The sequence below is a fragment of the Pelophylax lessonae genome (assembly GCF_965119305.1).
Source record: "Pelophylax lessonae genome assembly, chromosome: 4".
Taxonomy (NCBI): domain Eukaryota; kingdom Metazoa; phylum Chordata; class Amphibia; order Anura; family Ranidae; genus Pelophylax; species Pelophylax lessonae.
In genome coordinates, this window is record NC_138771.1 from 18,051,275 (window position 1) to 18,066,190 (window position 14,916).

A 14,916-nucleotide genomic window follows, 5' to 3' on the forward strand; every position below is an offset into this window, starting at 1 on the left:
TATCGCGTTTACTAACAAAGGGAAAGATTTTTGTCATTTTTGGTGATTTTTTTTTTTTAACGCGTAATGGCGGCGATCAGCGATTTTATTTTGCGGTACTGCGACATTGCGGCAGGCAGATCGGACCCTTGACTGACATTTTTGACACTTTTGGGGTTACCAGTGACATTACTGCAGTAATCAGTGCTATAAATATGCACTGTTACTGCAAAATGACACTGGCAGGGAAGGGGTTAACTTTATTGGGGAAGGAAGGGTTAAGTGTGTCCCTAGGGGCATGCTTCTAACTGTGATTGGCTGTGGCTACTGGTGTAGGAACAATGATCAACGGTCCTACATAGCAGAACCGTATGATCACTATTCCTACACAGGGGAGAATGACAGGCGGCTTGTTTACATTAGCCGCCTGCCTTTCTCCCTCTCCACCGACGATCGCCGAGTGACCGGCGGACATCGGGTCCATCGGTCACACGCACGGACTTCCTAGGGAACGAGCCGGGGCAGGCGCGCGCCTCAGCTATTGGCTCAAAAGCAAGTGACAGGCAGGCGACGTACCGGTACGTCACTTTGCTTGCCCGGGGCTGACCGCCGCAGTATATATGTACTTGCAGCGGTCGGCAAAAGGTTAAGGAGGGGGAAATCGTCCGGTCTTAAAGTGGTTAATAAACACAATTCTTCAAAAATAAAAAAAAATGTATCTGAAAACACAATAATCACCCGCTGCCGTGATCGCACAGAGGACCCCCTGAACCCCAGGGACACCACAAGACAACGGAATCCAGCCTGAATATTCATCACCATCCCTAACACCAGATGCATTTTTCAGCAACATAGAGGGGAGAACCAAATATGGACTGACTGAATTTACCTAGGGACCATACTTTCCCTTCTTTATTGACGGAGAATCAACAATACGTCTCCTATCACTAAACCTCTCCGGAACATATATACCAACAAACTAAGAGGATTAAACCAACCATTCCTCGAACTTCAGCACAACAGGCATATTCTCAACAATATATATGCTGCGACAATTGCCATAAGAGACAATTGCGGACCCCCTCTTTTGGGCATCCTCGCTGGGGCCACACCTGGGAAGACTCACACCTCCAGGGACCAAGAGGTGCGGTACATCGACACTCGACACAGCGGAACCCTCCTCCTTTCTTTCTTTCTTTCTTTTAGCAGCAGTGACTCACTTGTCACGCCTTCTACATACTCACAGGAAATCAAAAAACCTCCCCACTTTCAGACCCCTGAGGAAAGGCCTGCGTGCCTGAAACGCGTCGGGTGGGAGGATTTCCTTCAAGTAACCTACATATACCTTCGAGTATATGCATCACTATATCTTTTTCAATCATTTTGTTTACACCTATGCTTTGAATACCATACAATCTATGTTTTCTGTACAAATCTATGCTACAATTTAGATCATGTATGATCTATTTTATCTTTTGTTAATAAAATTATTTAACTTTTACATATTGTGGAAGTGTGTTTGCCGGTAAAGTCCCAACCCTAGGGGGACCCCCCATTCTGCTTGTTCAGCCCAGGGATGTTGGCAAACCACCTCCAATTTTTCATTTAGCTGGGATATACATTCTTACATCTGAAATCACAATATTTCATAGAAGTAGAACTATTTTCATAGAATTGAAAACGAATGGTGGAATCGGATTGGTTAATATGGGTATAAGTGTTTGGCCATACAGCTGACAATTATATACCATTGCCAACAGCTAGAGGCAAGGAGTGAAGTATCTGCAATGAAAATGTTGGCCAATTCTGGAATTGCGGTTGTTAGAAATCCATGCCGGATTCCAGATCCTAAATTGGGAACAATGCAAGCTTTGCACTTTCTCTATCCGACCCAAACATTATATAATATGTTATTTTTAATATTTCCACAACACAAGCACTCCTCAGTAACAAATAGAAGTAAATTTCTTGTCAAACAAGACGCTGTGTACTTTGGCCGCTCTGCCAATTCTTTCACAGCCAACAATACTGGTGAGGAAGGGAGAGGCAGAGAGAAGAGAGGCTGAGGAAGACGTTTATTCTAGCGAGTAAAGGGAGCCGGGATTACCATGAAGCCACTCAGCTCACACTCATTTTCATGACCACAGGGCCAATTCTGACACTTTTCTCAAACATGTAAAAAGCTACATTTTTTTTGCTATAAAATTACTTAGAACCCCAAAACATTATATACATTTTTTTTTTTAAGCAGAGGTGTTGAACACAAGGCCCGCGGACCAAATGCACCCCCCCCCCAGGCCATTTCATGTGGCCCTGGCACCCCCCTTGTCTCTATAGTCGGCAGCAGAGGGGACAGAACTCCTTTGTCAGATCCTGCACTCCTCTGTACAGCTGCAAAGAAGCTTGTCTTTTCCCACCCCCCTCCCGCTTCTCAGCAGTCCGCAGCAGAGAGGAGGGCAGAACTCCTTCTACAGATCCTGCACCTCTCTGTGCAGCTGCAACACCACCTTGCCTCTGCCTCCCATGGTCTAAGCATTCAGCAGACTCTAGAAGCTGACTCCAGCCCTCCTCTGGTTCTCCTTCAGACCCTGCACTTCTTTCCAGAACCACCCGCATCTTCTTCCTGGCACAAGGTAAGGGGCTGCATTGTGATGTAAGGAAGGGTGGGCGATGTAATGATCACCTGTACTAGACACAGAACGAGGTGGCCATGTTGTTCGATTTGCTTATAGGACGCCATGACAGTTTACAAAAGACCCTCACTCACACAGCCCCCTCCCCGAGCTAAATAATTCCTGGAATGCAGAGAGTTTCGACTTCAAACAATCAGTTATCTGAAAAGATGTCTGGACGGTCGTAAAGCCATAACCGGGCAAAGAAGGATAAAGGCTAATGGGTCGTAAAACAGAGCCATTCAAGAGCTCTGTTAATTAAACACATTCACACACAAATTCATAACTTTAAACACAAACAAGATATGTCTCTAGAAAGTGTATAGTTAAATGCAAAATAAAATACTGAACGGAACGAGATCATACATGACCACATTAGCTCCTATGGAAGACAAGCTAGCTGTCAGATGCCTTACGGATCAGAGGTTACTTTGAGATAGCCTGTGTTTGGTATCTATGGATATAAAATTCAATGCTGCACAATAATCTATCAGTTTCAAGAAGGCAACTGGTAGATATTGGAAGATAGGAATTATGTTATAAATCTGTCTATACGGGAGTTTCCTTGGTATTGTCGTAAACCTTAGGGCAGCCCATGGCGACTGTGTTTATTGGTCAGGGGCATCTGTTAAAACCCCCTGCGGTCTCAGAGAAAAAAAGAGAGAAGCAGACGGGGTTGGAGTTCTCATGGTAACATCAAGAAGGAACATCTATCAAGTTTGAGAACCGATCACGACTGGCTCAGCTTCTGAATTCTGGTAACACCAAGGACATTGAATGCAAGTATTCTTACTTCTCAATCCTATATCTTATTTCTCTAAATTGCTGAATTGTGTCTCTATTTCTTTGAAACACCTTTTTCTGTAAATATTTTATTTGCACCAATTTTAACCCTTTTATTATTAAACCTTATTTTGAAAATTGTTAATCTTGTCCCTAAGCTCTTAATGCAAACTAACAAAGAACCGGTCTCTTGAAAAGTTCTACAGTATAGAATAAATCCTCTGAACATTCCTGTCTGTGGTGACAGTGCGTGTTACAGACGATTATTCTCAAATCATAATTGGTATTTCTAAAATGAAGAGCTTCCTCCGGCTCCGAAAATAAATAAATAAAGGAGGTGGTGGCAGTGAAAGGGTTAATTGCTTAATTAGCCCCGTGACAATCGCTCTCAGCCTGCTGGCACTTAGATTGTGGTCCCACAAGCTGGGAAATCTATGTGCCGGGTGCAGCTTAGAGTGGCATTGTTACGTAAGTGACGGCAGGGTGTGAGATTGCCTGGTCCTTGGTCACGAGTTAGTGAGAAGGGCAGGGATCTGATACCCGCCACCGTCATAGGAGACTCTTGACTTCTGATGGTGGGGGGGGCTCCTGACATCTCGAGTAAGGGGGGCGTGGGGTGCTCTGGACAAATCCAACAGATATAACCGGCCCTTTGAAGGCAACCATAATGCGGATGCGGCCCGCAAAAGAAATTGAGTTTGACACCCCTGCCCTAGAGAGTAAAATGGTGGGTGTTGCAATTTTTTATGTCACATGGTAATTACATTATTATTTTATTTATTTATTTTTACACTATTTCATTCTTTTTAATCACTTCTTTTGCTGTCAGAAAGAATGTAAACATCCCTTGTGACAGGAATAGGCAGTGACAGGTACTCTTTATGGAGAGATCTTGGTCTATTAGACCTCAGATGTCTCCTCTGCCCTTAAAAGCTTCTAATCACACCAAGATCGGTGTCAGATGCTTTTAACACAGGGTGGTTAAAAAAAAAATAAATAAATAATAATAATACATTTTAAAAAATCTGATTTTATAATTTTTTTAACTGGTTCTGGACTTCTGGGGAGCGCAGTCCACCAGCAACATTTCATAGGTAACATTTTAAAAATGTTTACAGATTACCTCTTTAAAGTTACAGAGGGGGTCTGTCCGGTGCGGTAAGTCCAGAGACGACTGCGAAGTGGCAGGGGGGCACCTCTAAAAGTGATCAAATCCACGGCCGGGATCACTTTCAGAGAATCGTCCACTGTATATAAAAATACTGGGGTTATGGCAGCTAGAAATTAAAGCGGAGTTCTGGCCTCAAAATCCACTTTGGGCCATCCGCTTGCTCAGTGTCACCTAAAAAAGAAATGGATAGTCCCGATTTTCTTTTTCAATTATTTACCTTGATATTGAAGAAAATATACTCACCTTTCTTCTACTTCCTCCCTCGGTGGCCACGGCCCGCCCCGTCACTTCCTTCTTGCGTTGACTCCTGGGAGCTGAACGTCATCACTCCCAGGAATTAATGCGCCTGCACCAGCCCCGCTCCTCACTTCCGGTGGAGGCGCTTCATCCCCTGCTAAACAGCTTCTGGGCATGCCCAGAAGCTGTGCAGGGATGACGCACCTGCACCGGAACTGACGAGCGGGGCTGGTGCAGGGCATTCTGGGACCGAAGAGGACACGGAAGAGGACGCCCTGACTTCAGCTGCCCACACCTGAGATGGCAGCGCTGGAAAATACATTTTCAAGGTAAGTATTTCTTCTAAAAGGTAAGTGCGACCCGGGGACAGTTCAGAGGCTATCCATTGAGGAATGTACTAGCCCTGACTGTCCCGGGGGTATTTTTATTGAAAAAATGTTTCCGAGGCCGGAACTCCGCTTTAAAGTCCTGGTGCCTGGGCTTTTGTCAGCTGGAATCAGTCTGGCGGCTGCACTGCCTCCCAGATGCTTACACACACACTGTGTGCACCCCTCCCCCCCAGCCATGTATCCTGGGCCCCGCTTGCCCAACAGCGGGCCCAAGACCAGCATAGGGGGTGCCGCTGGGTAGAGCTCTTTTTCTATTTTTGTTGCTGACCCAGGTGTTTCCCTGGCCATCAAGGTTAGGAAAAAATGTAGTGCAGTGCGATGTGCATTCCATTCAGTGCAGCACAGGGAGGACATGCAGAGTCTTTAAGTCCCCGGATGTCTCATTAAAGTGGATCAATGCACCATATTCTGACCCTACCATCTGAAATCGAGACTCATCAGACCAGTGGTTATTTGAGTTATACTGGCCATACACTATACCAGGGGTGTCAAACTCAATTTAATCGCGGGCCGCATCAGCATTATGATTGCCCTCAAAAGGGCCGGTTGTATCTGTAAGACTAGATGTCAAGGGCATCCCCTACCCTTACATAAGACGTCAAGAGTCTCTCCACCATCAGAAGTTGAGTCCCCCACCCTCCCTTACATCACAGTGCACCTTGTGGTGCTGCTGGGAAGAAGCTGGAGGCATTGCTGGAAAGCAGAAAGTATAAGGTCTGGAGGAGGACTTGAGCTCTCCTGCAGCTACAGGATAGGTGTGAGGGCCACATAAAATGGCCTGGAGGGCCGGATTCGGCCTGCGGGCCTTGTGTTTGACACCTGTGCACTATACAAAAAAATCATCCAAAATTTGGTCATTTGGACAGCTCTTTCCTCTTTCGGACAGTTAATGGGCACGAATAGGTAATCGGTTGTGACATTTTCGAACTGAAAAAAAACGAAGGACAAGTTTGGAAATTTTCTGACAAACAAATGATAAATTGAACGGTAAGTGCCGATTCACACTTTTGCGATGCGGGAATGCTGCGAATATGCAGCGTGATCCCGCATCGCATTCGCACCCCTGGCAGTTCACACTGCCATATGCGATACGCAGGGGGTGTCAATTAAAAGTTAACGACACCCCCAGTTGCGATCGCATATCGCAGTGCGATCTGCAAGTTCACACAGAATCCGATAGCACAAGTGTAAACCACTGTGCGATCCGATTCGAGGCGGCTTGAAAAAAGCCTCATGTGCGTGTTTGGTGCGGATACAGTCCAAATTCAGCCATACAAAGTGTATGGCTAAACTCGCATCTGCACATGAGATCACATGTAATGAAGGAGCAGTGCGCTCCGAATTACATGCGATCTCCGCATACGCGGAAGTGTGAACCGGCACTAATGTCTTTCTCGTGCAAACTGTTTGCACTCGGCACATGTGAAAAAAACTAGCAAAACACTGATTCATTTATGTCCATTGAACAATTGATCAGTCATTACATGATGGCACGATCGTCTGCTCTCACAGCCGAGTGTTCATTTTTTGAAACTTAGTTTGAACGATTTTTGGTAAAGTGTATGGCCAGCATTGCTGTTGCCTTTCTATCATCTGGAACCAGTCTGCCCATTCTCCTCTGACATCAACGAGGCATTTTCCTCCACACAACTTCCGCTCACTGGATATTTTCTCTTTTTCCCCATCATTCTCTGTAAAACCCAAGAGATGGTTGTGTGTGAAAATCCCAGAAATACTTAGACCAGCCCGTCCGCCACCAACAACAATGCCACGTTTAAAGTCACTTAAAGAGGAGTTCCGGCCACATACACATTTTTTTTTTTTACTAAAAATACCCCCCTAATCCTAAACTATCCCCAATTACCCTATCACTAACCCCACATTACAGGTCATTACAGTTATAGAATAAAGATAAATACTTACCTTTAAAATTGATTGCAGAGTGCGGCCATCTCTAAAGGCATCTGAAGCCGTCGTGTCCCCCGCTGTGTCCCTCTTTCGGGTTCCTGCCTACCCAGGATGCCGATCGCATGCACTGTAGATTGCGATCGGCAATCAGAGTAGCGGCCGGGGCCGTTCCCATTGCATCCTAGGATTGATGACGCTCATCTCCCAGGATGCAATGCAAAGGAGGAAGTGACATTGGGGGCCGCGGCCGCACAAGGAGGAAGAGGAAGGAAGGTAAGTTTATTTTCATTAAAAACAAGGTAAGTTAAAAAAAAAAAAAAAATATTAACTATCCAATTCTTTTTCAGGTTTTTTTTTGCTAACTGATGCTGCAAATTTTTTTTTTTTTTTTAGGGTGGAACTCCGCTTTAAATCCCCTTTCTTCCCCATTCTGATGCTTGGCCTGAACTTCAGCAAGTCGTCTTCACCACGTCTAGATGCCTAAGCCTGGGTTCACACTGAAGTTCAGGCGAACGCTCAGGATTTCAAACCAGCATTTCAGTGCTACTTCAGGGGCGATTTGATTGTCATCTGTGCAGGATCATGGACAGATTGTCTATTGAAATCACCCCGAAGTCGCCACAAGTAGTGCAGAAGCTACTTTTGGGAATCGGTGCGGTGCCCGAAAAGTTGGCGTTACACCGATTCGGATGGGGCTGTTGCCAGCAATAGGCTACAATTTGACATGTCACATAGGCTTGATGTGAATGAGGGCCTAATGAATTTTGAGTTGCTGCCATGTGATTGGCTGATTAGCACTTTGTGTTACCAGGCAATTGAACAGGTGCACCTAATAAAGTGGCCGGTGTGTGTATATATATATATATATATATATATATATATATATATATTAGAGCTGCACGATTCTGGCCAAAATGAGAATCACGATTTTTTAGCTTGGAATAAAGATCACGATTCTCTCACCATTCTCTGTGTAACAAAAAAAAAATTGGGATAACTTTACTGTTACGTTTTTTTTTTTTTATTCATTAAAGTTTATTAATTGCGTTTGAAAGACTGCTGCGCAAATACAGTGTGACATAAAATATTACAATAATCGCCATTTTTTTCTGTAGGGTCTCTGCTAAAAAAATATATAAAGATGGTACAGCGCCACTAAATGGAACTAACTAACTAAAGAAAAAAGAGGTGAACCAAAGTCCATAAGTCCATGTAGAGGAAAGATTCAAATGCTGAAAAAGTGGCCACAAATCCAACAATAATCTTGAAATGGAGTTTCTGGCAGAGATCACACAATCAATAAAGGGTGTACCCTTACCGGACAGTTGGACCCCCTGTTACGGAAGGTCAAACAGGCGTGCGAAGTCAGTCACCAGAGACAAGTAAACGTCCAAATTCCTCTCCGAACAGCCGGGTAGGACCATGGAACCGGCAGACCTCAATGGACCCCAGGTGTACATAAGGGATGACCTCCAATAATACAAATAGGGGCGCACATGGTGAAGTACGTACGGATTTTATTAATAAAGGAAAGGTAAAAAACTCACATGTAACTGCTTGATACAGGCATGTTAATCGATTGATTGGCCGCGGCTTGAACAGCGTGACTGCATGGGGGCTAGCGTGTCACGCTGTTCAAGCCGCGGCCAATCAATCGATTAACATGCCTGTATCAAGCAGTTACATGTGAGTTTTTTACCTTTCCTTTATTAATAAAATCCGTACGTACTTCACCATGTGCGCCCCTATTTGTATTATTGGAGGTCATCCCTTATGTACACCTGGGGTCCATTGAGGTCTGCCGGTTCCATGGTCCTACCCGGCTGTTCGGAGAGGAATTTGGACGTTTACTTGTCTCTGGTGACTGACTTCGCACGCCTGTTTGACCTTCCGTAACAGGGGGTCCAACTGTCCGGTAAGGGTACACCCTTTATTGATTGTGTGATCTCTGCCAGAAACTCCATTTCAAGATTATTGTTGGATTTGTGGCCACTTTTTCAGCATTTGAATCTTTCCTCTACATGGACTTATGGACTTTGGTTCACCTCTTTTTTCTTTAGTTAGTTAGTTGTTCCATTTAGTGGCGCTGTACCATCTTTACATAATTTTTTGGTTTGATATACTTTGTACAAGCAGCCTTTTTAGCATACTGTTCTTTGTGCGCAGCTTTCTTCCCATTATTGTAAAAAAAATATATAAAATGTTTGGGGGTTCCAAGTACTTTTCTAGCAAAAAAAAATGATTTTAACTTGCAAGCAACAAGTGTCAGAAAAAGGTCTAGTCTTTAATGCTCCGTTCACATGTGAGCGTATGGATCGCGGGCAGAACCGCCGCGGTTCCGCCAGCGATCCGGAGATTTATTGCAAATCGCGGGACGCCTAGCGTTGCCCGTTGATTTGCAATAGCCCCCCAAACGCCGAGCGATGTTGCCGCGATTTCCGCCTGCCGAATCGCGGTAACATGGCGCAAACAAAATCGCGGGACGCAATACGCTCCAAAGAAGTACAAGAGCTTCTTTGGAGCGTATTGCGTCCCGCGATTTTGTTTGCGCGATGCTGCCGCGATTCGGCGGGCGTAAATCGCGGCAACATCGCTAGGCGTTTGGGGGGCTATTGCAAATCAACGGGCAACGCTAGGCGTCTCGCGATTTGCAATAATCTCCGGATCGCGGGCGGAACCGCGGCGGTTCTGCCCGCGATCCAAACGCTGACATGTGAATGCAGCCTAAGAGGTTAAACTTCCTTTCTCCCTGGCAGAGGGAAGGAAAAGATACAATGTAATCATTTTGTTTATAGTTACTGGGAGATTAATGCTGATAGGGTCCTTTCATATGGCCGCTCCGTGTGAGAGCTCCGCTGCGGGACTTTTTTTTTTGTTTTTTTTCCACGGAGCGGATGACATTTGTGTCATCCGCTCCGTGTGCCCGCATATCATCCCATCCCGTTTGCGGATGATATGCGGACATAATGTAAGTATATGGCATTGCGGATGTCAGTGGATGACACCGCTGACATCCAATTTTCCTTCCTTTCCGTTTTTTACACGGAAGAAAAAATGGGGTTCTGTTCCATTCGTAAAAACGGAACAGAACTGAGAGGAGGAAGATCGGATGTCAGCGGATGGTATTCCGCTGACACCCGCAGTGCCATTCACTTACATTATGTCCGGATGGGATGATTTGCGGACACACGGAGCGGCCGTGTGAAAGGACCCATAGGCGTTTGCGGGAGGAAAGATACAATGTAATCATTTTGTTTATAGTTACTGGGAGTTTTCCACAGCTGTTTTCTCTGCTCCCTCAGCTATGCAAAGAATCGAGCATATATGTCAGGTTTAGATCGTCAGGGGGGGTGAATCGAGATCGCGATTTTCATACGATTAATCGTGCAGCTCTAGTGTATATATATATAGATAGATAGATAGATAGATAGATAGATACCAGCCGCAGATATACTGCGGCAGGCTGGGTCAGCTGCGCAAATCACTGTACCCATCTGTACCCATGCGTCACCCCTCGGGAGCGAGCGTAGCCACTTACAAGAGGGCAAGCAGCTCTGCGGGGCCGGCGGCTGCGATCACTCCCCCGAAAAGACCGAATGGCGGACTACCATTGTAAACACAGCAGACCGTTGTTCTGTCAGTTATCATTACAGGGCTCCTGTGTTAATCCTTATTTAGGAACACAGGTCTCTGTGTTGATCCAATAAGCCCATCCCCCCACAGTTAGAAAACACCCCCTAGGCTCACATTTAACCCTTTAATCGCCCCTGGGTTAACCCCTTCCCTGCTAGTGTCATTATTACAGTAACAGTGCATATTTTTAGCACTGATTACTGTAGTAATGTCACTGGTTCCCCCCAAAAGTGTCAAAAATGTCAGTTAGGGGGTCCGATCTGTCCGCCGCAAATCCCACTAAAAATCACAGATCACCGCCATTACTAGTAAAAAAATAAATAAATAAAAAATGACAAATCCTTCCCCTGGTTTGTAGACATGATAACTTTTGTGCAAACCAATAAAAATACGCTTATTGGGTTTTTTGTTTTTTTTTACCAAACAAAGGTAGCAGGATACAAATTTGCCGAAAATGATGAAAAAAAAATTTTGATTTTTACAATTTTTTTTTTAGCAATGTTATATAGCAAAAAGTGAAAATTATTGTTTTTTTTTCAGAATTGTTGGTCTTTTATTGTTTATAGCGCAAAAAATAAATAAATAAATAAATAAATAATACAGGTGATCAAACACCATCAAAAGAAAGGTATTTGTTGGACATCAATTTGAGTACAGCGTCGCACAACCGCGAAATTGTCCGTTAAAGTGGAGTTCCACCCTAAATTTATACTTACCTCCATCTTCTCGCTCCGGGTCACCTGAAAAACAAATGGATAATCGCAATTTTTTTTTTTTTTTACTTACCTCGTATAGAAGAAAATATACTTACCTTAATTCCTTCTTCCTCCCCTCGGCGGCCCGTCGTCACTTCCTGGCTTTGCAATGATTCCTGGGAGCTGAACGTCATCGCTCCCAGGAATCAATGCGCCTGCACCGGCCCCGACGTCAGTTCCGGTGCAGGTGCCGTCATACCTTGCTAAACAGCTTCTGGGCATGCCAAGAAGCTGTGCAGGGATGACGCTGCAGCCCCGGAAGTGACGGCGGGGCCGGTGCAGTGCATCGTGGGACCGAAGAAGACGGAAGAGGACGCAGAAGAGGATCGCGCTGGCTTCAAGCTGCCCACACCTGAGATGGCAGCGCTGGACAATACATTTTCAAGGTAAGTATTTCTTCTTGCAGGTAAGTGCAACCCGGGACAGATCAGAGGCTATCCATTGTGGAATGCACTACCCCTGACTGTCCCGGGGGTATTTTTATTAAAAAAAGTATTCCCAGGGTGGAACTCCGCTTTAAAGTAACCCAGCACCAAATTGTAAAATATGGCCTGGTTATTAACCATTTGCCAACCGCCGCACGACTATATACTGCGGCAGTCAGCCTCTTACAGGCAAAGTGACGTATGGGTACGTCGCTCGCCCACGAGCCTGTAGGGGGCGAGCGCGCGCTGCCGCTCGTTCCCTGGGGAGCCAGCGCGTGTGACCGGTGGCTCCGATTCCTGCCGGTCACTCACGATCTCCCTCAGGAGAGGGAGAAAGACAGACGGCTGATGTAAACACAACTGTCTGTCATTCTCCCTGAAGTAATGACAGAGGCTTTGCGATCCTGCTATATAGGATCGCATGTCTCTGTGATTACTTCCCTAGCCACACCCCCTGACAGTTAGGCTCCGTTCACATGTCAGCGTATGGATCGCGGCGCGATTCCGCCCCCGATCCAGAGATTATTGCAAATCGCGGGATGCCTGTGCGTTGCCCGTGATTTGCAATAGCCCCCCAAACGCTGAGCGATGTTGCCGCAATTTCCACCTGCCGAACCGCGGTAACATCGCGCAAAAAAAAAATGGCGGGACGCAATACGCTCCAAAGAAGCTCTTGTACTTTTTTGGGCGTAATGCGTCCCGCGATTTTTTTTGCGAGATGTTACCGCGATTCGGCAGGCGGAAATCGCGGCAACATCGCTCAGCGTTTTGGGGGGCTATTGCAAATCACGGGCAACGCACAGGCATCCCGCGATTTGCAATAATCTCCGGATCGCGGGCGGAATCGCGCCGCGATCCATACACTGACATGTGAACGGAGCCTTAGAATCACGCCCCTAGGGACACACTTAACCCCTTCCCTGCCAGTGTCATTATTACAGTAACAGTGCATATGTATAGCACTGATTACTGTGGTAATGTCACTGGTAACCCCAAAAGTGTCAAAAATGTCAGTCAAGGGTCCGATCTGTCCGCTGCAATGTCACAGTCCCGCTAAAAATCGCAGATCGCCGCCATTACTCGTTAAAAAAAAAAAAAAAAACAACAAAAAATGACATAAATCTTTCCCGTAGTTAGTAAATGCAATAACTTTTGCGCAAACCAATCAAAATACGCTTATTGCGATTTTTTTTTTTTTTACCAAATATATGTAGCAGAAAACAAATTGGCCTAAAATGTTAACAAAAATTAGATTTTTACATTTTTTTTTTTTAGAAAAAAAATGTAATATAAAAAAAAAAAAATGTGAAAAATATTGTTATTGTTGCAAAATTGTCGCTCTTTTTTTGTTTATAGCGCATGATCAAAAAAAAAAAAAAAAAAAAAAAAAAAAAAAAAAAAATCGCACAGGTGATCAAATACCACCAAAAGAAAGCTCTGTTTGTGGGGAAAAAAGGACGCCAAATTCGTTTAGGTACAGCGTCGCACGACCGCGCAATTGTCCGTTAAAGTCACGCAGTGCCAAATCACAAAATAGGCCCTGGTCATTGAGCAGCCAAATCCTCCGGGGCTAAAGTGGTTAAGGGGGAAAATCTTTCTGGTCCAGAAGTTATTAATAATAATATTGGAATACTTTATTAAACGTGTCAGACAAAGTAGCACCAAAACAGTTGAAGCCTATGGGGCGGACACCGCGCCATTCTTCACCTGACCGCTGACAACGCTCAGGTGTAAATTATTAATAAGTGGATTCTTCATCTTCAGCGTTGTCACTCTTTGGGAATCACATGATCAGACGCTTGGCGGTGGACGGCAGCACAGCTAGCACTCACATTTTATATACATATGTACTTCTCCCCCCCATGTCTGCTCTGCAGCTTCCAAAGAACTGTCAGACCCCCCCCCCCCCCAACACACACAGCGATGGAAGTCCGCTCACCCCGGGCACAGGCTGCACACAGCGGGCTCCCACAGCTCAGGTCATCCCGCAGATAATGCTCCCTCACGGCTCGCAGGGTCCGGCCCCGCTGGGTTTTCAGGTGGATGATCCGCTCCGTCCTCCTCAGCATAGCTGCGGCCCATGTGAGGCCCCCGAGCCGGGACCTTTCCTGAATCCGCTGCCCGACAACAAAGCGTGATGTTTTGGGGCGGGAAGACACGCCTATTCAGACATGCCCACTTTACAAAGTGTAACCATAGAGACGGGCGGGAAGTGTGGAGTCAGTGTGTGTCAGCAAAACAGTGTGTGAGGAGAACCGAGCTGTGTGTGTATGAGTCCTCCACATAATCATTCCATTATAGTATATGAAAAAAGTCCGCTCATGTCCCCCCAGTCATGGTGGCCTGTGACTGGAAGATTATATTATATTATATTATATTATATGACAATAAAGTCTCCTCATGTCCCCTCAGTCATGGCCTGTGACTGGAATATTATATTATTATATTATAGTCTCCTCATGTCCCCTCAGTCATGGCGGCCTGTGACTGGAATATTATATTATTATATTATAAGTCTCCTCATGTCCCCCCAGTCATGGTGGCCTGTGACTGGAAGATTATATTATATTTTATTATATGACAATAAAGTCTCCTCATGTCCCCTCAGTCATGGTGGCCTGTGACTGGAATATTATATTATTATATTATAAGTCTCCTCATGTCCCCCCAGTCATGGTGGCCTGTGAGTGGAAGATTCCATTATATTATATGACAATAAAGTCTCCTCATGTCCCCTCAGTCATGGCGGCCTGTGACTGGAATATTATATTATTATATTATAGGTCTCCTCATGTCCCCTCAGTCATGGCGGCCTGTGACTGGAATATTATATTATTATATTATAAGTCTCCTCATGTCCCCCCAGTCATGGTGGTCTGTGACTGGAAGACTATATTATATTATATTATATGACAATAAAGTCTCCTCATGTCCCCTCAGTCATGGCCTGTGACTGGAATATTA

The 14,916-nt window shown here is 45.2% G+C and overlaps 1 protein-coding gene across 1 annotated transcript in view; it reads right to left on the reverse strand.

Annotated features, from left to right (window-relative positions):
- DIS3L (DIS3 like exosome 3'-5' exoribonuclease) overlaps positions 1-14,127 on the reverse strand; it is a 121,733-nt gene extending 107,606 nt beyond the window's left edge. The window contains exon 1 of the mRNA XM_082253003.1: positions 13,892-14,127. Within this exon, the coding sequence (XP_082109129.1) occupies positions 13,892-14,021 (130 nt within the window). The 5' untranslated portion in view covers positions 14,022-14,127. The remainder of the gene's footprint in view (positions 1-13,891) is intronic.
- Positions 14,128-14,916: the final 789 nt, after the last annotated feature.